Source organism: Takifugu flavidus, chromosome 5 (assembly GCF_003711565.1).
Source record: "Takifugu flavidus isolate HTHZ2018 chromosome 5, ASM371156v2, whole genome shotgun sequence".
Classification (NCBI taxonomy): domain Eukaryota; kingdom Metazoa; phylum Chordata; class Actinopteri; order Tetraodontiformes; family Tetraodontidae; genus Takifugu; species Takifugu flavidus.
In genome coordinates this window covers 7,897,909-7,921,747 of record NC_079524.1, presented here as the reverse complement: position 1 = coordinate 7,921,747, position 23,839 = coordinate 7,897,909, and the positions used below count along the sequence as shown (strand labels likewise).

Sequence of the window (23,839 nt, the reverse complement as noted above, 5' to 3'; positions counted from 1 at the left end):
GCCTGTTTACTTCCTCAGGGCTCCAGCACACAAAGCGCGACTGTTACAGAAGCAGAACCCGAAAACGAAGCTCAATTCAGACCACAAGCAAAAATCTGCAATGTTTAACTTCTGTATGTTATTTTAAAAGTGCCTCAACTGGCTACTGCAGATAACAATGCTGGTGGTGTCGGTAACTATAACAACCATGTCAAAATCAGCTGGTAGACAGAGAATTACAGGTGTGTTTGTGTCTTTCACCACAATAACCATCACTACACGTCAGGGGATGCATTTTTGCATATTTGTGCTACGAAAAGCCATAGCATTCATTTTATAATAATATAATAATATATAATAATAATATGATACTTTTGGGGGGGGATTCTTTCCAAAAGTGTGGTAGTTTTGCTCCATTTGTCTTTAATATTTGATACCGCCTACAGTCACAGAAACGACAACTTAAAAGAGGATGTGTAGATTGTCTTGGAGAACAACCGTAGTTTGCACAATATGGAAATGAAAATCAGTGTAATGTTGGTAGAAAAAGACAGAAGTAAACAGTGTTTCCATGTAAAGGGCGATGCGCGCAACCTGTGGTGCAGCTTGGAAAAACGGGCTTATCTTTACTGAGAAGGAAGATACACCACATTCATGATAAGACACGCGTTTCTACCGATTATGGGATAGCTGAGCATCTTGACTTTAGCTAATAATCAAACATTTCGGATGGCTGCAGACGGATCAGCGCTCCAACGTCACATCAATGGGCCTCGGCTGAACGCCGACTTCTAGGAATCATACAGCAGCCTGGTTGATCATCACACCGTTTGATAAGCAGCTAGAGCCGGATACCAGATAACAGCGTTCGCACGGCCGATGTGCAGCCGTCGGGGACCCAGCGGGACGCCAACAACTGTCAAAGCGAAACGCCAACAGCGATCCGACCGGGATCGACCTGAGCTGCAGCCTAGCTAGCCGAGCCGCGTCACCTCAGCCGTCGCGGCTCAACGCGAGCCAAGATTCCCTGGGAAGCATGCGGAGAAAACGCAACGTGTCGCTTCTTTTGAGATCCAAAGGTCACTGGAATTTAGAGGAAATTCTGGCGCGGGCACGGACAGCCGGCTTGGCTAGCCGTCAGCGCGGTTACGTACCGTCAGCGTATTCCCGGCGTCTCCGCCGAGGCCGCTCAGCGCTGAAGCCGTCAGATATGTCTTCGTTTTGTGATCATTAATTTCAGAACTAGACGGGGATTTCTGAGGTCGTAGTGGTGCTGCGCAGAGGTGGCGCCGTGTGTGGTAATGACGCTGGTGTTACACCTCCGTGACGTGGAGGCTCTCCTTCCGCGTTAGCGGCAGGCCGCAAGCGGTACGTACGCGGCGTGACGTACGCGGCGTGACGTAGGCCGTTCTCCTCCCATCGTCCCCTCCGGCCCGTCCGCATCCCGGAGGTGGGTGATGGAGGAGGCCCGCTCCATTCACCCCCAGAACCGGACCAACTGGTCCTTTACCTCGAGTTCACTGCATTTTCGAATCTGAACTATTGGATTCATCGGATCATTGGGAATCGTTTCTTGAATGTATTGAATGTAGCCTAGCATAGTGGGTTTTGGCGTGACTAAAATGATTTTATTCAAAGCTGCAGTCATAATCTCAATGGAGTTTACCTAAGATGTAACTACTACGTCAGAGCTGTAATTAATGATTGATTTGGTAAAAACATTTCAATAAACATCCAGGAATAAGGCAAATGTCAGCCGTCAAAATACAAACACGTCGGCACCAAAAGGGTCTCCATTGGTTTAAATATGCGAGTTTTATTTAATAAAAAACCTCACACAGCAATTTAAAAAGTGTAGCATTTTCAGGATTCAGAAAACAGAACAATTTAATACATACGCACACACCGAAACCCTGCACTTACACCACTACACATCGTGACAAATGCACTGTTATTAATTTAGAGTTTAAGAAAAAATAAAATCACTTTGTATAAAGGAAAAGCCATTTACACCCCCAAAGTAGGAAACCATAAACTATTCAGCTATAAACCATAAACTATTAACAGTGCAAATCTAGTAGCCTGCTGTCTATTCTACAGCCAGTTTCATAATATTGCACACACACATTAACTATAACGCGCCTGCAGAGCCAAACTGTTGCTGACATGCTACAGAGATTTTTAAAGTGCTAGCTTGGAACAGGATTGAGAGCCAGCCCGAAAGACGTTTGGTTCTAAATACATAGCTAGAAATACAAGTTGGGATGCAGTTTGATTCAAAATCAGATGTACATGTTGTAAGACTGTATAATCGACAGTATTGTGACCCTCAGGTGGAACTAATCGAAGATATGTCAAGAACAAGAAGAACATTCAGCCGTTTGTTCAGTAATTACCAGAATACATTCTGTGACAAAGAAACCGTAGAAACCCTGCCAGTTTATGAATGCATAGACAGGTTTTGAAGGTGTCCGTGTTCACAGAAATTAAATTCTTAATTTTGATGCTACACAAAACAGTAAAAGTGAATTTATTAAATCGCTTTTTGACACCAATCGAAAACACTGAAAGAATATAACCAGCACCACTAGAAAGAGGAAGGAAAGGTTGATAGTACCATTAGAAAAGCTCTCCAAAGGCAGCTGAACAATGTAGCTTGTGTTTACAGGAATGAGTGGTAGACGTCGTTTTAAAACCCACAAGTGAAGCCTAAACTCTAAGATTATAGATGGAGTCCATCAACGCTGGATCACTATGTACAGAAAAGCTGAACTAAGGTTATGAAGGCTGTGAAACCGACTGTCGTGGGTCGCTGCAAACCAAACCGACTCGTTTCTGTGAGGAAAAGTCGCTGTTAAGGTCTCCCAGGTGTTACAGTTAGAGGTAGATACCACTGGGCCTGACGAAGGGCCTAAGAAAATACACACATGCACCTGTCACTACACCCCCCCCCCCCCCCCCGAAAAAGTGAAATAAGCTCAAATGCAACGTACAAACCTACATGTAGGCACATTTACAGTGCACATTTACAGTGCATTTCTACAAAAACAATAAATGGTGGAAACGATTGTGAATTAGTTACTTCATCAAAGCCCGTGATATACCAACGCACCGCACGCGTCTCTGCTCAAAGTTGTTACGTGATAGCACTTTTATGGAGGAACCTGAATGAGTGCTTAGAAGCCTTTAAAAGATGTTTAAAAGATGTGCACGTGGCACTGCATGCGACACCAGAACCAGCACGCTTTGGTTATTGGGAACCCGATGTTGACGGTGTTCTGGTACCTGGCTGGTTTTACGATGTTAAAGTCACATTCGGTGCTGCGTAAACAAATGATGACACCAAACTGGTGCCAGTCGTCAAGCTGCACATCTAGTTTTTCTTAAGTGAAGACATTAAAGTCGTGAGGAGAATAGAGACTGGTGATGTGTACAAGGCTTCGTTAATGTGCAAAAAACAGCCGTGACAGAGAAAAGTAGTGTTTTCTGTGATCAGGTCGAGCATAAATAGGAAACAAGTCACCACGATACCATAAACTAACAGCTTAACGTTACACCAGTGTGTGATCCGACTCTACCCACCCTAAAAACATACAATGATCATTCAGGCTCGCGTCGTGTTGCTGACATGTTTGCAGAACTCCCCCCCCACCAAAAAAAAGGCACGACGGCACTAGCTTTGCGGTGGCTGCCAGCCTCTCGGAGGTCCGGAGGCGGCATCGAGACCTACGCTGCTACATTCAGACAAACCGTGAGGAACATGAGCGACGATCACCCCAAAATAAACACACCATCAACACGAATGAGGCAAAAGAGGGAGCGTGACGCAAAGGTGTTCCATGTTAAGAGCAATATTACAGGTAGCTGCAGAGGAAGCTGTGCCGATTTAACGGCTGATGATGAGAAATCCAGAACCATACAATAATTACATACAGAGACTTTGGCAATAAAGAGGATCAATCTGACACCACATCATATCCCAGCCTCTGAAGACCTCTGCACTTGGGGGGTCACGTGCTTCTTAACCGATGCTAAACTCTCAGGCTTTCCACATTTACATTTAGTACCAAAGATCACGTCCACCTCATCTGACATGCAGTGAAGCAGACCAGTCCGCCCGCCCAGTCCAGAACACGCCACAGTTTAAACTAATAAAGTCCACGAGCCTCCACGCACCGTCCCCCCTCAGAACGGCAGCCTCTTGGCGGTGACAAACTCCTCCAGTTGGATTTTGCCGCCCCCCATGAGCCCAAACGCTGGATACATGGTTCCAGAACAATCCACCTGCCGCTCATAAAGGCATCGCATGGTGTCGGCGTCATAAAAGTACACGCGGCAGGCGTCGTAGTCGAGGCACACGCCCAGGCGCTGCGGCATGGGCAGCACGCGGTTTCCAGGGTCGCTGCTCGCGGGTGCGGTCGCTGAGGAAATGGAGGAGGATGAGGACGCTTTGGGGATGAAGAGTTTGCCCATGCCCACAGTGAGGAGGGTGAAGGGCTGGCAGAGCTCGTAACAGGCGTCCTCGCTGCCGCTGTCGTGGCCGCTGTCGTGGTCGTACCTGCAAAAATGAAGAGGGCATGTATGGATTTGTTCAGCTTTAGAGCGCTACTGTTGAATAAATAGTTAATAATCAGTCTAATTTCCTGGTTGATCGATGCCTGGTGTTTATTACTGTGTATGCATTATGTAATTATTATAGAATTTACAGTATTTGCATTAATTATGGCTCCTTTACTAACTTTCCTCTTCTGATCTGCTGAGAAAGGCAGGCTTTGTCTGCGAGTAAGCTCTTTACGAGCTAAGACCGCTTCTCTTACATCAGAGGATTACGTGCGACTCAAACACGGGTATTACTGCGGAGATTGTTTGTGTCTGGCGTCCCCAGAGCGTGAAAAGGTAAAGACAAACAGCGTGTTTACAGCGTGGCAGCATGTTTAGCATGAAAACGTGCAGCTGATGGCGACACAAACCTCGGACTGCTCGTATCTCTGGGATTGTGGAGCCATTCGAGCAGCTTAGAATCAGAAGCCACCCCCACTTTGACCATGTAGGAGTGCGGTTCCACTTTGAAGGCCCAGTAGTGTCTACAGAACAAACAGAACGACTTTTAATTTGCACAGCAGTCAGAAAAAAAAACAAAAAACTTTAAACATAGATCCGGGCTCCTTTATGAACACCTTACATCACTGATTAATGGCACATCTGAGACTAATGAAATTTTAATGAACCTGCCACCTTATGATCAAAAATAAAAGTTCCACTGCTGCTTCCCCTCTCTTAAATATTTTACATCAGCCAGGCTGAGATATTGATATGCTAATGAGGCTCCTTCTGTCGGGGAAAGCGAGAAGAGCGCACGTCTGTCCTTAGCGTACCTGCCCTGAGAGATGCCCGTGTCACCGATGATGTAGTCCAGGCTCATGTAGCTGCCCGTCTGCACCCGGTCGGCTGCGAGGAGGAAGGCCATGCCTGCCACATTCTCCACAGTGTCCCGCCGCTTGTTCAGAAGGAGGCGCTCCGTGCTGAAGCCGCATTTGTCACTAAACAGGAAGCCGAACACTGCAGAGGACGAGCGGGAAGGAGCAAGTCGGATGGATGAGAAGAAATAGGAGAAGAAATACTGAAACTGATATGACAACAGAAATATAAATGCAGTTTAATAGCTCTGGTGAGGCCTTTGCAGATTTACGCGAGGTCACTTTTGCTGTAGGTATCAGAGCTGCCACATGAGGGCGCCACAGCCCAGACAACGACCCGAGAGTCTGAGGCTCCCAACGTTTTCACATCAGGATGAGGAGCAAATGCCACATCATTATTGTACAACTGCCCTGTATTTTCCTCATTTAAATGCACTTGAATGCATTCTATAAATAAAATAGTTTACAGGCCAAAGACCACGGCGGCTATAATCCAGGATTCATTCAATCTCCTGTAATTATGCCTGTTCGCTCAACCATCCCGAGCAATCACAGAGCTGCGCTGGCGAGGACCAAACAAATATGCAAGCGTCTTGAGATGCTCTTCAAACTAGGTCAAGATCATTGAAACAGCATAATGATCGGACAATGCTGCTGAAGCACAGCAGAGGAGCGCTGATACCAACATCTGGAACCCCTAAAACCCCCGGCAGATGGTGCCTTTTCACAGCTGCTCTTCAAAGGAAATGGTGCGGTTTCACAACCCTAACTTGATGACATGTCATCCAAGAATGGCAAAAATCTAATATTTGAATTTAATATCCCGTCTCTTTAAATATCTGTTGGCTTGAAATGAAAAGGAGCGCGGGAAAGTTCTGTGCGTGCGGCTTCTACTGCTGTTTGATGCATCGAATGGGACTTCGCATCCTCCTGTGACCTTATTAGCGAGTGCGACAGCTTTTTGGGAGGCAGAGCAGCGTGATGTGTCACACATCCACATGTGCAACAGATGCAGTCCTACTAGTGAAAGAAAAGTCCCAAGCTGGTCCAAACTCGGGGCATGACTCTGCCGGTTTACACCAACGGAACATAAAATCAGAATAATGGCCCCTCACAGATGGGTCAGAGCGACGGTTTCTTTTAATGAATTCCATCTTTCATCTGTCAAAGCCTAAAATGCCAGCAACAGATTCAAGTGCAGCTTTCTTTTCTGGGCTCTGTATCAGAATATACTCCCACTCACTCCGTGTATGAGCCCAGCTTGTGCTTTGGTTCCATCCATCCAACAACCAGAAGGCATTTTTAGAGCCATGAATTTAATCTCAGCGTGGCGTTATAACATCCACTGTAGAAAACAACAGGTTTGCAGTCCTGAAATGAAAGCGACCAGACGTGCTCTGACTAGTAAAGAGGACAGGGGGGCTTAGCTGTCGCCTTAGCCAAGAGGAGGCCCAACAAGAGGGGCTGGGTCTCAAACAGCCAGCAGCATGAAGCTGGGCCTAATAACAGACGGTCATTTAATTAAAGCACTTAGTAACAATAATGCAGCTCAGACGTGCGGTCTGATGTTATTCTCCCTTTTTAATTCACACTTCTACACTCAACAAATTATAACCGCAACACGTTTGGTTTTTGCTCCCATTTTTTTCAAGAGCTGAACTCAAAGAGCGAACTTTTTCCCCCCGTGTACACAAAGGGCCCATTTTTCTCCGATCCGTCCACCTCCCCGGTGTGGTGTATGGAGGTGCAGCTCAGACAGCACCGTTATTGCACAGGTGAGCCTTAGGCAATTGACAAACTGTCTCCAAAGATGCTTCAGAGAATTCGGCCTCACAGACCAGGTGTAACCACGCCCACGTCCAGCATCTTCACCTCTCAGGTGGTCTGAGACCAGTCCCGGCTTTTTGCATTGCTGAAGAATTTCTATACAAACTGTCAGCAAGCGTCTCGTCTGCATGCTCGTCGTCCTCATCCACAGGACTGCAGTTGGGCGGCGTGTCCGACCCGAGTGGGCAAACGCTCACATTTGGTGTTTGACACTTCCGAGAGGTGCGCTCTTCACGGAGGAACCCCGGTTTTCACGGTACACGACGGAGGGTCACAATCGACGTGCTGCACTGCGTGTGGTACCGACTGGTTTTCTGACCTCCCCCAGACCCCGTTAACGTCACTCCCTTAGTGCCCTGTGATGCCCTTCCCCTAAAGGTCAGTGGAAGACTCAGGACAGAACGGACCCCCACAGTGGGGATGAATGTCAGATTTCTCTCAGACTCACCAGGGGCGGGCGGTGTGTGAAAGGTGACCTCCGGGCTGTAGGGGCTGAACATGGAGTTCCTGCAGCTTCGAACTCTGAAGGCATACAGACTGTCAGGGTCCAGGTCACACACAACTGTGCTGGACCCGTGCACCCTCTCTGTGGCCCTCCAGCTCAGGCTGTCCTCCCCGTCCTCCTGTGATGGGGACAGGTTGGCCCCTCCAAGTCTGGAAACAGAGATCCCCATCGAATTATTGGATCTGTTCTACACAGATCTACAGGATCCAGGGTCTTTGTGTCAGCACCCACCTGCGATATTCAAGTATCTGCTGATCTGTAGGCTGGTGGTCTTCAGGCAACCTCCAACAGATTGCAGCCTCGTTGTAGACTTTGCTATTAGACAGGTCGATAAGAGGGGGGTCTGGAACTAAAAAAAGAAGAGGCCAGTGAGTGAGGCATGCTGGACAGCCCTCCAGTAAAAGATTAATTATAAAACACATACATTTGTGAAAATATAAACAAATAAACATGGTTTCTCAAAGGTCCAGGATATTGCATGATGCTAACGATTAGCAAAAAGTAACATTAAAGTATGAACAGAATGTTTTAATTACAGAGGACAGCTCGTTAAGTGCAGCCTGATAATAGAACTTCCCATGGATTCACTTCCTGGAAATGCTCCATTTGTGCTTTCTGCCATGACGCCTGCCCTCTTGGTTGGTATTTATCCAACTCTAAATTTAGCTGTGCAGCAAAGAGCGCCTCTGCCCATCATCTGCCAACATCTGCTCTCTGACGCTCGTGTTCATGCCGTCGTTGGCCGCGCTCACTCCAGGGATGAGTCGTGTTACTCTAATCATGTAGGTCATGGGCTGCTCGCTCGCTTTCTCTATGCAGCTCATTCACGGAGGGCCCCCCCACCCCCGTCTCCACCTCCTGGACCGTCCGTCATTCTCGCACATGCTCAACCTCTTTCTCAAATACAGCAAGTTCTCCCGTAGACAGACGACCCTACCCGTCAGCACTGTTGGCGTTTTGGGCCTCTGAAGTCGCACAATCACCCCCCCCCCCGAACACCACCCTTAATGAGCTTGTGCCTCGTGCTCCGGTTTTATCAGTCCACATCACGTCATTCTACAATGACAAAGTTGTTTTCTCTTACAACGTCTGACCTTTGCAACAGTCATTTTTGTTCCAGGCGCGTTTGATAGATGCAGAGGAGATGGATGGTCACTCCTCCAGAGAGCCTCTGTGCTTCGGAATATAGAGTCTATAGTGTAGAAGGGCGCAGTCAAACAGGATTTGTTTCCAGTGGAAACTGCCCCGTTTCATCATCTGCCCAGGCTCCTATCAGGGGCTGAACTTTCGGCTCTGAGCTCACGCTGACATTTGCAGGAAATTTCCAACTGCAAGTCGGGACAACAGACGCTTTCACTGCCCCCTGAGGAACAGAGCATGGGGTCAAAACTCCCGTCGGGGCCACGGCTGGGCTAAAGAGGGGACTATATGGGCGGGGCCTTCAGTAACTATACGAGGTGAAAGGAATCGTCCCCCTAGATGCGGAAGGTCATCAGTAGCAGTCTGTTGAGCATCTTTTAAACCAGATATTCTCGGATCGGTCGGGTTCCTGTAAAATAGCTCTGCAGCACAAGAGCCAAGAACACGACTAATGTGCTGCAGCCGCACCGATGCTTCATTTTAATTACTGCAGTAATGTGATGGCTGCAGGGTTCTTCTTCCTCCATACTCAGACTAAGAGCACCATTAGCTCTCCCAGGCCACTCGGTTCAAGTATACGTGGCTGCCGGCGCTGCCATTGTACATCCATAAGGGATCCGCACATTAGCTCCCGGATGGAGAAGATCCAACTATGACTAGGAAAATTCATTGTTAAAACTGCACGGTTCTAAATAATACAGGTAGTCGGGCAAGTATGTTAGTCATTGCTGATGACCAGTCAGGGACAAAAAGACATCAAACTGCTAATGAGCTCTTCCTTTTACTGGAAATTAATCTACGTTTGACTCAGTTCCAGAGCCGTTTTTTTTCCTGAGGGCCACAGAAGGCGATCCGTTTCTGGTCCACTCGTCTGTAAGGCTCCAGGGAGCCGACCGCAGCCTCGGATAAATCACACATCACCGATTCTGAACAACCGGTCAGAACGGCTCTCCGGCAGAGCAACAAAAGCCCGCGGCCACAAATTCAAGTCACCCGACTGCTGTGTTTGCCGGAGTCACTGGGACAACTGTCGCTGGTCTGGATGCATTCATTCAGGGAGGACGACGTCCCCGATGGACTCTGGCTGGGCCCAGATGCTCCACGGCAGCATTTTAATCTTCAAAAATGACTTGCTCTGTCCGATGCTGGTGTTTTGAACCACGTTTTATAAGCTTGAGCGGTCTTTCACGGCCATTCTAGACCGAGATTTAACGGATTAGACGTTCCAACTCTCTCTGGAACCAGGATCTACTCCCAGGGAAGTTCCATCTCTGGGAAAAGCTCTACCTGAGCAGAGCTCACCGAGCAAACCTTTGTCAACCGACCAAGCACAACTAAGCTTCCCAGAGCGGTTAAACCCACTGTTGCTTATCTAATATAGATTCCCATAGGTGACCTCTGACCCTGTGGCACAACACGGGTCACGTGGCTGCGTACGTGGCTTACTCTACCCTCCGAGTTAAACGTTTCATCTTTAGAGAGCCTCTCGTCTTCAACCTAAGCATGAAACAGGAAGAGTAGACTTGATTCTACAGTGGGAGTAACTTTGATTTTAATATTTTATGAGTATGTTTAGAATGACGGTGCTAAATTAGAGGCTAATAGAACTGAAATGGACTTGCTTGTACCTCCACCAAAGCAAATCTCTTTCAGCAGAGTTTCTTCTCGGGACGTCTCCAAGACAAACTCATCAAAGCAGGGGTCTGCTGACGGATGGAAGGTCCGCAGAGACTCTGTGGCCTTCTGGATCCTAAAAATAGAGTCATGACAGATTAATAATTCAGGAAAATGACCTTCATAAGGCTGAAAGAGAGATGAAATTAAAGAGAACAATCCAAGTTCAGGTCGGGGCCTGAAGCTCTGCAGCAGTGTGGAGCTTCGCTGACATCAAAGCTGCTCGTGGAGCTCAGCCAGCTTAGAGCAGAAGCTCTGAACTCTGCATTAGTGTTTCCTTAACTGCCTTTGATTTAGTGACCTTTGTGCACGTGACACGCTCCAGTCACCTGCACGCATAATCAGATTGATGGGCCCAAACACTAAAAATAGCCAGAGCCTAGCAGGGCCAAACAGAAATGATCCAGTTCATCCATTCTCCAACGGTTTACGTGAACTCTACTAGCGCCAACAAACTGGAATAAAAGTATTTGCAAAGATCGTGTTGGCAGGACTTTGAAGGCTGTGATGAACGACGGAGGGAACTATAAAAACAGAACCGCTCAGATTCTACTAAAAGAACGTGCCCTTCTCTTCAAATCAAAAGAGAAACCAGGATCGCTCCGCTCTACCTGACGTGCAGCTGCTTTGCCGTCTGCACAAAACAGGACTGATCCGTCTCTTTCAGCACCTCCTGCGCGTAACCCACCAGTCCGCTGTTCTCCAGCATGCCCTGGTACTCCTCCACCTGCAAAACATTGTCAGAATAGGCAATTTGGAAGCTGGAGCCTGTGGATATTAAACGCACCCAAACACTAAATGAGGAGACGCGTGTCCAGTGCCGGTCCTTCCTACCTGGGCCTTGAGTTGGCCCATGCGTCGGTTCCGTGACTGCTCAATGGACCGCAGCATCTCGGACTTCCTCTCCTGCAGAGCCTCAAACAGACGCTCAAAGTGCTCGGTGGCACGGCGCTCAGCCAACAGGCCATTCTCCTGCAGGGGGAAGATGAAAGCGCGCAGCGTGATTTAAATACAAACCCTTTAAAACGTGCGCGTGTACGAGAAGTGAGCTTGAGAGGTTCCTGTTCGGAGCAGGAACAACATGCAGACGAGCAGGAGACACCAACATAGTTTGCATACTGCGGTTTGCATATTGTTTGGCGAGAGGCGCTCCTCAGCTGCACGCTAACAATGAGTGATTGTTCCAGCGCTTCACGGGCTGCTTCAGAGTTATCAAACCCGTTTATAGGTCCGGTCAAAAGGTACCGGAATCACTATGTGTTCATTTGAAAAATAAATCACAATTGCAGGAGTCCATAACGTATTTGAGAAACATGCCGGGGCTAAAAATGGTGAGGTAACTATTTTGGGAGCCTGGCGGGGCGTTGTTGGATGAGTCAGCTGTCTCACCTCGGTCCGACTGATGAGCTGCTCCAGACCTGTAATCTGAGTCCTGACCTGGTCCTCTTTGCTGATAAGGTAATGGATACTCTTGGCCAGCTTCTCCTGGTGAGGGAAGAAAAGATCAGCGGCACATAAAGGCAGCCTGGTTACTGTCCACCGGGTGACACACGCGTCCAACATGAAGTCGGAGACTAAAGTCCAATTTATTGATCAACATTCGTGCTTTTGAGATGCGTTGTGAGACTGTACAGTAAATATTTCCACCAGCTGGAGCCCCAAAACCTGACTACTATTGCGATAGCTTGACTGTCCCAAGCAAACGAAACCCGCGGCGCTTCCGACTGATCGACTGTCTGAATGTATCGGATGTCCTCAGCACTCCCAAAAAGCTCTTCCAGACACAAAGAACAGAAAGTCATCAAGCACAAACACTCTGGTGAAATATTAAACACTGCAGAATGAGCAGCAGATAGGATTTCTTCCGACAGGCTGGACTTGCTGAGCGACACCGTTTGTTCCAACATGAGTAACCTATTAGTCGACATTTCATTCAACGGATTTTTCTGGCGTGCTTCCCCGTCGGCCCCAGTAACGACCTGGTCACCTTCTCCTTTTTATTACCGAATGAGACTCGGATGTGTCGGTTTTCTGATCTGGCTGGTTCTGGTCCGCCACATTAAATGTGCTGAATAATAAACTTAAAATGAGTTCATGTAGCGACTAAACTTCACTCTTTGGAGACAGAGCCCTCGATCGGCACTGGAGGTGTCAAGGGTTACCTTGAGGATCTTGTAGGCGTTGCTCATGGAGGTGACTTTGTGGTTGGCGTGGGATCCTCCCAGCTTGCACAGGTGGCAGACTGGTCGCCTGCAGACCTCACAGTACATGTTGACCTTCTCCATCTCGTGCTCTGGGCACATGAGCACCTACAGGCAAGTGAAAAGAAGGTAAAAGCAAACAGGAAATGAGCTCAACCTCAAACAGAATCCACGTCAGCGCTTTCCGCACTGACAAAGTGCTCATCAGCGTTTTAAGAGCATCCCTCGTTAGTCTAATCACAAATAGCAACGTTGACAAAAAAAAAAAAAAAAATCATGTGAAGGCGCCGTGTCAAGACGGAGACGAGCTGGAACTCGACAAATATGCAGCGTGCGAAGAATTAAAGTCATTATTCGCTGAAGTGCATCGTGCCAGCGCATCTCCTGCCTGACTTAAGCTGCCACATTAGTTGGAGATGGTCCTCGAAAACAAGTATTGATCTGAAAAAGTGCCTCCCACAAGCACCAACGCGGTTAATCATTAAAAGATGACCTAAGGCAAAGCATAGCGAGTTTATTCTGGGACAGTTTAACAGAGATGTGGTTGCTCCACCCGAGGGCGGGGGTTTTCCACCCTTCGCCGAGCGTCCTCACCTTGGGCCTAAAGTTTGTAGTGGGGCCGACGTACTCGTGCTGGGCTTTGGGTGTGCCCCAGGGGTGGTTCAGCTTGAAGCACTCGTTGCAGTAGCTGGCCCTGCAGTCCATGCAGCTCTTGGTGGCCTCCTGCTGGGGGGGCTTGCAGACGTTGCACATGATGGCGACGGCGGCGCGGGCCGCCTGGCGGTAGCGCTCCACGATGCTCTCCAGGGTGAAGTTCCGAAACAGCATGCTGATGCCGCGCTCGCCCAGGTCGATGTCGTGCTGGCAGCCGGGGCAGGGAATGGTGGTGACCCGCGGGGTCACCGACCCCCGGCGCCACCCTGGGGAGGAGATGGACCCTGGTAGGAGGATGGAAGAGAAGTTATCGACCGAATGGACAGCAGAGGAGCCGCGGATTTCTCAATCTTGGCTGAGGCACAAGTTTGAATCTAGAACGTCCTTTCATTGACCATGAAAGCGTCAGATGTGGCCTTTAAAAACAGGCGTGCGCTCAACAGCTTTTGGGCCGTTATATTCAGCACCGCATCAGACATGCCGTGCAAAGGGCGGCAGAAATGTCTCCAAGAGTTGGTAACATCTAAACAAATGGGCCTCAGTGCGTCTCCCTTCATGCTTTATTTCCACAATGACCGCCACTTCAGGAAGACACGCACAACACGGAGCAGCCGTCATACGGGGAAATAAGCTCACGGAGGGAGACTTCCCAAGACTGGCGAGTCACGAAACGGGGAACAGTCAGAGGGAGAATGGCATCCTTTCAGTTGCAATAAGATCTACGGTGTCAAGACACCCAACTACAGGAGGGAGGAGCATTTAAGTGCTCATGATGATCTGGACAAAAAAGGAAAAAATTCCCATGAATGAAGAAAATAAAAGGACACGATCAGCTGTGATTTTTTTCCATCCAAGCAGTGACTCACGCAGATGTAGAGTCGGGCTTCCAATGGAAGAGTGGTGATAGTTGCGTGTCCAGTTCAATGCATTAACACTTAACAGAAGCGCACCTCTTAAAAGCAACACTGCTTTCAAGAGTTTCTCACAGCATCGTGCTTGTTAGCGATGCGGCGGCATCGCAACAAAACAGCAAGTTTAAGAACACAAAGTGTTGCACAAAGTCTCATCACAGATGCAAGCAATGGGGCAAAATGGCACCAACACAGACACACACACACACACACACACAGTTGGCAAGCTGCAGTCACTACAGAGCAAAATAAAAGACAAAGAGTGCTTCACGTTTTTGGGACACGGGGGAATCGAGGAGTGCTGGATTTATCTCGGTTCGCAAGCCAGAATTTCCGCTTCGTTTCCGAGGACCTGGAAATTAAATCAAACACTCCTCAGGAAGGCAAAACACAGGAAGCTGCTCCGACACGGCGCATAAGGGCGGAGCTCAGGGGAAAGCAGGTGGACGACAGCAAACGTCTGAACCTTTGATACAGGGTGTGCGTGTCATGTGACACGAGCTAGGCTGAAGCCTGTGTGGACGTTTGCTGAATGTGGTAGCTAACTCAACAGCTAAGCACCACTCACAACAAATCAGATCTTCTTCCTGCAAATTTGAAGGTGACTGACATTTTTTCCTGGTTTTATGATGAGAAAATAAGCTGAGGATGTTGATGGCATGAACTGAAGCAGAAATATTCCACGTGAACCCATGAATGTTGCTGAAAGACGACAAGTGGCCAGAACAAGTGTGTGTTGATGCTCGTCTGTTTCCTTCTAAAGGGTGAACCCGGAGTTAATCGGGCTCTTTTCGTTCTCGTGCTTCGGACCCAGCTCGTTTTTAAGCTGACAGAATCAACATTTACAGCCAAATTAATTTCCTAGCCAACAAATCTCGCTGTCGTGGGGCTAAAACTTCTCATTTCATCATGCTGATCCTGCAAAAAAAATAACAATTCAGTGTTTGATAAACTATTATGGAGTGTAAATGGAGCCCTCGAGGCAATCAGAGCACTCGGTAAAATTAGCCAAGTCGTTTTGCAAGTTCAAACATATCGGAGGGTTTCCTGCAGAGCGCACGTTCCACGCAATCACCCTCACGTGCATCGTGGAGAGAATATGAGAATGAGGACGGTACACGTGTACAGTGCGTCCTGCTTCAGCTCCTGGGAATAGCGGCTCTTTCTCGGACATTTTGGATCCTTTCGGTTCTAAAGGTCTCTAAAAGTGATTCCGTTCCATATTAGTCTACATTTAATCTTCTGAGCGCTGCTGCTTTTTTGAATTTCCACAGTAAAATGGAGTAACGCAACAGCACCAAGTTAAAAAGCTACGGATTTAATCTAAACACTAACAGGTGGTTTGTTTATGTGGTTGTGTGGACAGCCTAAAGCAGACTAGCTGTATAAAAGGGTAAAACCAAACCAGGGTTCCGTAGAGGTTCTAGTAACGCCGTACTCACTACTACAGCTAGCCCAAAAACGGAGCCCGCGTCTACCTCGACCTCCCAACGACCTTCGCACTGTGGCTGCAAGCAATGGACAGAGAATGAGAGCAACAATCAAAAATGAAACAGTGCAGAATGGGAAATGTGTAAAAAAATTGAAATTAAATGACACAGAAGGCGGAAGGCCAAGGCAAAAATGAAGAAAACCACCGATATTGTGTGGAGCAGAGTGAGATGAGGACTGGGGACGCCTGCAAAAACATTTCTTTTTCCTCCTCAGACGTTTCAGTTACTTCTCACATCTGTGGGAGCTTCATTTTAATCAGTACAAACATTTGCCAACGTCGTCAAACAGGTTTGTATTAGTGTGCGTTTCATGTTAAAGAATGTAAAGTTGGATAAGAAACGATTCAGAGGTCAGGGGTCACCCCCGACCTTCTCCTAGTCTCCTCTTTTTAACTTCTCAAGCTAAAAGTTGAAAATGCGTTATTGCTTTTGAAGGAGCCTGAAGGCAGCAGCAACCTCACTGGCACAACAAAGACCCACTTTTTACATTTTTTTAATTTTAGAAAAATACACCTGTGGACGAAGTTTAACGTGACCTTTTTCGTTGTAATACCTCAACTGGCCACTGGGCAATATGAAGCCCCTGATATTGTCTTTATATTTACACAAAATCCTGAAAATAAAAACATACACAGAAGCAACGTGTTAAACTTGAGTCCCTGATTAAACACTGATGGTCGGTTTGATTTACTCACCTGACACTTGTGTTCAGCGCACACTGGGGATTTCTAAAGCATGTACAATTTGCGTTTTGTAATCAGATTAAAGCATTTTAAAAGGAGAATGCCCTTACTGACTAATCCGGTGGGGGGGGGGGGGAATTCCAGAGAAGCAGTTAGGTAATTATGTCAGTTTCTTTATGGTTGTCCTCACTTTCAGAGAGGACGGAGTGATTTCCTATATTAGCAGAAGTTGAGCTGGGAGCGAATAAAAGAAACCATTCAAGCTGAAACGGAGGCTTGTGTTGGACGGCTGCGCTTTTCCCTTTGCCACCATTAAACGGCTGAATGCCCCCCCCCCCCCCGCCTTTATCGGGAATCTATCGGGGGGGGGGGTACAGGTTTATGCATTTTTGACTGCAGAAACCCGAATCTGTGAAGTCGGGACAGAAGGTGTGTTGTTCACAGAGGTGAGTGTCTGAAACAGGGAAGGCTCAGGAGCCCCCCCCAGGGAAGGAGCCCCCAGCCCTGAGCTCCTGGAGCAAACAGGCCTCCTTCTGTCCCATCATGCCGTGTGTTCAGCCAGGAGCTCACAAATATTGTGACAAGCTGACTGAGCAACGTGAACGCCCCCCCGCCCGGCTCAGATTAAGAGTTTAACGTGCTTTAAAAAGGAGCTCACAGGTGGCACTTTCTCCGTTCTTCTGCACCTCTTCATCTAGTTAAAGGAGTGAAAATGATAGCCCTACTGAAGCTTTTTATTGGGGGGGGGGGTATAGCTCTTCTGGCTACAATTCCTCCACTTTGTCTTCAATGACAACTGTAAAAGCAGGAAGGATAACAGGAAGTAGTGACGACTGACACACTAATGGCTGAGCTGTCGTGTTACTAAAGCATTTCTACATTTGTTCTTGTTTTTCTGGGACAAGAAGCCCCCCCCCCCCCCCCCAGCAGCACACCATCACAGAGATTTCATACAATAATGGCCGGCATTGTTTTGAGTGTCCATATGCTTATTAATCCTCTTCAGAGACGCCGCCCCCCTCCACACACACTAATTTGGAGTGTTTGAGGTCCGGGTGGTGTCGCCGCTACAGCAGGACACAGATAACAGAAGCAGACACGAAGGCAGAAGTTGAAACTGAAATTAAGGGGAACTGGGAGGGCGAGAAAGCCACAGAATCCGCCACTCCTGGCACGACGGGCCGATGGGAGATACCGGAGCGTTTGTGACTTGCCCCCCCCCGACCCCAGGGGGAAGGTGACATTATCGCCGGCGTGACCGGCTAAACTGCGCTCGTAAACCCTCCCACGGGTACAACCACCGTTATTCCACGGGGAAAATGAGCTGGTTCCGTTACCCCTGGCAACCCACCTGATCTGACCAGCCGGTCCAGCCTCTCCATGGACGGGGACGGCACCCTGGACCTCGGACTGCCCGGCAGGGAGCACTCAGAGCCGGCGTCGAAGGAGTCTTCGTGGGTTATCATCAGCAGCTCCCGGACACACTTGTGGCAGATGCTGTGCTGGCAGGGCAGGATCAGGGGGTGGGTGAAGAGCTCCTTGCAGCTGGGGCAAATCAGCTCCCTCTCAATGTTCTTGATGGGAACCTGGAGATGGAGGGCCAGGTTACAGCAACCTGCCAGGATGCTTTGCATTATACTTACAGGACGCGGCTCAGAGATGATCCAGAGAGGCTTTAAGCGCTCACCAATTCAAGGATGGTCGTCTTACTTTAAAGACAATCACCTATTATTAGGACATTTCCGAGGCTGCAGCTGACACACAGCCATTGTCCAGGAAACAATCTGCTGAGTCAGTCAGCAGGGAGCATGGGTCTCAGGTCTGGATACGGTACACATCAGGTTAATGGCTGCTGCCAGCTGGGACGTCTAGAGAGGGGATCTCAGTAAGAGCCCGTTTCCCCACGTTCTCCATACATTACATAAGACGGGATTAAGCTCGACTAAATATAGACAAACAGTTGAAGACACCCGTCCAGCAGCTCACGTTCAGCATTTCCACTTACGCCAGGACATTACTGCAAAGTTTACACCCAAAGCTTATGCTCGCATATTTAGAGGCTTAATTGGTTTGTTTAGCCGACTTTCTGGTGGCGTGGTTTCCAAATTCGGATCTCTTCCTACGCAAGCAAACGCCTCCATGTGTTTCAAGACAATACTGGGGGGGGGGGGGGGGGGGGGTTGGGGTAAACAGTGTGACTTCATTAGCATTTCCGAGGCGAAATGTTGCCTAAAGATCAAATCATTCCTGCCAAAGTTGATGAATGGACACACGGTGGTGGCTCTTCCCAGTTTCCCTGTTGCGCCTTCAGGAATCCGCCCGGTGCTTCAATTACGCATCAGAGGAGCAACAAGCTGTTCGACAATGACGAGTCAAAAATGCGCTTTTAATCAACCTCCCTCTCCCTTACCGCATTTGTGCTGCACCGCCGCATCTCTGCAGACATGGTGGAAGCCTCGTTTGTCTGGGAGAGAAAGCGTAAAAAAAACAACACGCGCAAAATGAACTATTCCGGCAGTTTTCGTGTTTGGTTCCACTCCGCGGACGCTGGGGAAGATGCCGACAGCGACGGCTGAATGAATTTAAATAATGACGCTGCTGCTGCTGAGACGAGCAGCCACTAAACACACGCACACGCACACAAACGCACACGCGAGGGCGGAGAGAGAGCGCGGAGGAGGGAGTGTGGGAAACTGGAGTTTCTGCTGCATTCAAAGAAGCTCGGAAATTGTAGCTTCTCGGTCATCGATTCGATTTGGGGATTCGTGTCATAATAAACCCAGTTTATCGTCTGATTTAGAATCACAGTCATTTGGAAGGAGAATCCAGATTTTGACTGATAAATCTGCAGTATCTGTGGTGGAGGGTGGAATTTTAATTTTCATATCCTTCAAAAATATGTCAATGTGCCATGTGTCAATAATGATCAATAAGAGTATTTAATTATTATTTTCATTGTGGCAATAAGATTTGTGGACGTCGTTTATGACATCTTTCCCTCTTCCCGGGTTATCTATTAATTGTAATAATACTAAGCAGATTGAAAGCTAAAACAAAAACACTATGGTTAAATGATTTTTAATTTTTTAGCTCACATCTATAGACCCATTTTACATTCTGATTCATCAGAATATTCAGGGAAAAAGACCTTGGCTAAACAAATGGTCTGAATTATCATCCATTAGAGTGCACAAATATAGATTTTCACCAAAAACACTTTGGTCTCCAGTGGCCTGTAGTGAACATGATTTATGAGCTGTAATAAGAATTATACACCAGCTACCGGTAATAATTGAGTCTGGAAAGGAACGCGTTAAAAAGCTGTCAAATAATGGGACTGGACCTTTTCACAGTCACCGTGACACCAAAAGTCAAACAGGCGATTAATTCAATTTGGTTGGTGTCTGTTTAGAATTGCCTGCAGTCAGATTTGCAGAGCTGTGGCTGGAAGTAGGAGTGAAAATGCAAATTTCTACTGGACCTGATGTCTGAAAAGCCCAACACACAGTAGCAGTGATACAGCTGCCAGTGTTCACCGTGGTGCATTTATTTCAATGTTAGATGCATTTCCTTTTTTCATTAAAATAAAAAAAATAAAACTAACAACCTGTACACCTGTAAGATTTGTGAAGATGTAATATTCTATAAATGTGTTCTTATCTGACTCCATTTAGGTCCATAAAGGCTACTTTAGTCTTTGTTGTTCTTTTTAAGGTCTATAGTGGAGGGAAAAGAAATCCATCCATCCAGCTGTTTTTCTTTTTTCTGTCTCCAGACACAAATAATGGATGGGTGTGCTGGAACACAAATGGTGGGTGCATGTCAGCGTTCACAGAGCGAGTGAGGAGATTTCAAATTTAAACATAAAGAACTTTCACACGGCCTTAATGGGAACATTAAGTTTTATAGAGTGTCCGCTGAGCTGAACCTTCACATCACTGATAAAAGGTCTGTTAAAGCTACAGCTTCTCTGCACATTGCAGTCTTTTCTAATGTCACGATCCTTCCCAGTATCCCTCTGGATTTATGGTCTTTTAATCGCCCGGGGGTCTGAAACTCATTGTACAGCACGTTGGGCCCCCACTAGTTCATAAATCCAACAGTCCCTAAACTTCACCAGAGTCATTAGAACATAGATGTGTGGTTCTGGGGAGGCGGAGGTGTTTACGTGAACTGCAGAGGTCAAAGGACAACATTGACCTCTGACTGAACCCCGACGTAACGTCACATTGATCCGGGGATTGATTCTGGTGAGTCATTCTCCTTTCAGCAGGAAGTTGCTGCAAACTGGAGTTTCTGCGACGCCACAGTCTCGTTGGGTTCAGCATGAAGGTTCTGCACGTTGGGCCACAGTTCAGAACCAGGGAGAGCCGAAAATAGTTCAGATGGCATTTCTGCCAGTAAATCAGCAATGCATTCTATTTTTATCCTCAAAGGCTTCTAAATAGTACAACTTACATGTTAAACGACTGTGAATTAGAATGTATGTGCAGGTATGTGCATTAACGCCAGGAGGGTAACCATAGAGATGCACCGGAGGGCTCCGAAACCTTCTGTCTGCATGATTCACAAGTATCGCTGGAATCCCTGAATCACTCATGTGCACACTTTCAAACACACACATACGCACGCACACACACACACACATCAAGCATCAGCGGCGCTTTCCAACATAACCGGACTGTGTGACAGGGGTGAAATAAGGGGAAGACCCCCCCACCACCACCACCACCATGACCACCACCTCGCACCTCGGTGACCTAAAGTGTCCTGACCAAACCCCCCAGCTGTCCTGTCACACCGTCTGAAATCCGGGATCTGCCTGCAGCACCGGCCTGCAAATGGGTGCAGCTGCTGGAGCCTCTCATCCAACTCTTTATGTTGGCAGTTTTCACAGAATAGACAAGAAAGTTTACGCCTTAGGACAACCTCGCCACAGAAACGGGCAGAATAGAAGGCGTCCGAGGCGCATTTTATCACGCAAGAGTGTGGTGTGGCTGTTTTTAATCAAAATTAGGTCAGTGAATGAATATAAAGCAAGACGTAGAAGCAAAACACAGGATAGATAGATAGATAGATAGATAGATAGATAGATAGATAGATAGATAGATAGATAGATAGATAGATAGATAGATAGAACAAAGGACACACCTGGAATAGAACAGGTGTACTCTAGGTGTGTCCAGCTAAATCAAAGGTAATCCGCTGCCTTTGTAATCCCGCTGTGACATGTACAATAAGATCTATAGATGTGGTATTAGCAGGGCTCGGGGATTGTCAGCATCCCTCTCCTCCATCGCCCTGCAGCCCGGACCAGCCGCCGCCGCCGTCGCCGCCGCCGCTGCGCGCTGACAGCCAGACCGCAGCTGTCACCAGGACCGCCAATGCATCCGGCCGACACTCACCTCGCCGCGCTCGATCCGCTCCACGATGCTGGCGAACTCCGTCATGTCCTCGGAGTCCGACATGGCTACGGGCGGATGGTGGTCGGCTCAGCCGGCGGGAGACGATCAAACGTGGAGAAGCGGAGAGAATCGACCGCAGCCGCGGCTTAAAGACGCAGAATGACAAGCGCGATCAGAGGGGAAGAGAACGTCAGAAGAGGAGAACCGCTGCTCGCTCAGACCTTCATCATCCCTCCTCCCTCCTCCGTGCGGGCTGGTTCATGCTGCACGGGTCTGATTATCCTTTACTTTGCTTCGTCTTGGAGGGGAAACTCCGCCCTCGCGCACTGTACTACCTCCTCCTTCTCTCCACATCATCACTCTGTGGCAGCAGCAGCTTTTGTGTTGTCTTTTTAACCCCCACCAATCTCCAGAAATAACCGTAATATTCCTGCTCTGCCGTGGATTAAAAGGGAAGCCCAAATCTCTCTGAGCCGGATTCAGTCAAATTGGGCATTTTACGCACGGGCAGCGACGCTTTTGCGCGTGTGTGTGTGGTGAAAAACGGATGGATTTATGTTCATTGTAGACTAAAATATGAGGATGCACCTGTTTAATATTGTTTTGTCTGTGGGTGTGCGTGGGGGAGGATTTGGGAGGAGGAGGATGAGAAGACGTCATCCCTCATTCACAGCACAGCATGCGAGGCCGGATTAAGAGCGTGTTTTTTAATTTTCCTGGCAATGCCACTTGTTCCGCGTCACCAGATGGCCTCAAGGCTTCACGCAGGCACATTCCACCCCATTGAGCACGCGGATGGGTGGGGGACAAATGGGCAGGCTGGCCCGACTGTGCAACCGGAGCACGGCAGAATTAATAAGTGAATGACTGAGTGTCCACTGTCACAGGCGCTGATGGACGAGTTCGTTTTTACCATCACTTCCTGGAGATGGACACCTTTCTGAGAGCTTTGCCTTTAAAATATTAAATAGCTCCAAGGAACGCATTGTTTAAATGCAAAAATGTATTTAAGGCACACGTTTCAAACCCACTCAGAGGAACAGAAATGGAATAAGAATAATGTAAAGTCAGCGGAGGCAACATCTGGAATCCATGAGATCCACATGATGACTGATGCAATTCACATAACTCATTTGTAAACAAGAACAGATGCTGCTTTGTCACAGCATCACTTCCAATGATGAGATCCAGTCAGGTGCTGCTGTATCGACCATTGTGGGAGGCTTTAATGGACACCCGTGGCAAAGGTGAGCACTCTATCAGTGAGGATGACACTTGAGGGTCTCATAAATGTGCCTGAGAGCCGATATAAAGCCACCCCCAGTTTTAATGGATGATCAATAAAACACACTGGCAGGCATGTTTTAACAAGTGCAATTGACTCTGGTTAAATGACTGGACAAAGGAGCGGTTACATAAACACGTGCGTCAGCTGGAGGCCTTCTGGGGCATTAAAAATGAGTTATTTGCATGACGCGCAGCAGTAAACACGCTGCATTCGTGTGCACGCAGCAGGATCAGCGCCGATCCACCAACATCACAGCCCCGTCATGAATCTGTCGGCAGGGAAAGTGTTAAATCTTCCCTGTTTTCCAGCCTGTCCTCCCTGATGGCAACCTGGGGGTAAGTGTGTCAGAGACGTGCACAGGTTAGACAGACTACAGCGGCGTCTCCTGGGAGCATCTTCAGACGCACACAATCCCGGCCGGGCGGCATTCACGGGAAGAGAATAGAACTTTCCAAACGCACATTTCCAAGCAAAAGAAAGTCGTCGCGTGTGATGCAACGCGCCTTAAATGTAAATACCCCAGACATGCAGGACAGACGCCGGCTCAGCTCTGCCCCATTTGTCCCGGGGTCAAATTACCCCACGGTTGCCAAGAATGAGGTCTGTGCAATGCAGCTCCCAGGTGGGGCTATATGTGTTTGCATGTGTGCGTCTAATGAGTG

At 48.0% G+C, this 23,839-nt stretch overlaps 2 protein-coding genes across 5 annotated transcripts in view; both read right to left on the bottom strand.

Annotated features, from left to right (window-relative positions):
- The window catches only part of ccser1 (coiled-coil serine-rich protein 1), a 72,030-nt gene extending 70,659 nt beyond the window's left edge, over positions 1–1,371 (bottom strand). Inside the window, 1 exon segment of the mRNA XM_057034360.1 lies at positions 1,134–1,371. The gene's annotated coding sequence lies outside the window, so the exon portion shown is untranslated.
- A 404-nt stretch (positions 1,372–1,775) lies between these two features.
- Positions 1,776–23,837, bottom strand: trim36 (tripartite motif containing 36). 4 transcript variants are annotated; one of them, XM_057034361.1, is made up of 14 exons: positions 21,890–23,837; positions 17,836–18,070; positions 15,751–15,816; positions 13,338–13,681; positions 12,705–12,851; positions 11,932–12,027; positions 11,377–11,514; positions 11,154–11,269; positions 10,497–10,618; positions 7,960–8,077; positions 7,672–7,877; positions 5,355–5,538; positions 4,950–5,063; positions 1,776–4,537 (listed from the first exon to the last, which is right to left on the bottom strand). In XM_057034361.1, the coding sequence occupies exons 1-14, from the start codon at positions 21,950–21,952 to the stop codon at positions 4,165–4,167; spliced, it is 2,322 nt and encodes a 773-aa protein (XP_056890341.1). In that variant the 5' UTR covers positions 21,953–23,837; the 3' UTR covers positions 1,776–4,164. The 4 variants fall into 4 exon arrangements, with proteins under 4 accessions (XP_056890341.1, XP_056890342.1, XP_056890344.1 ...); XM_057034362.1 differs by lacking the exon at positions 21,890–23,837 and adding an exon at positions 18,895–20,084; XM_057034364.1 differs by lacking the exon at positions 15,751–15,816 and having other exon boundaries at positions 21,890–23,835.
- Positions 23,838–23,839: the final 2 nt, after the last annotated feature.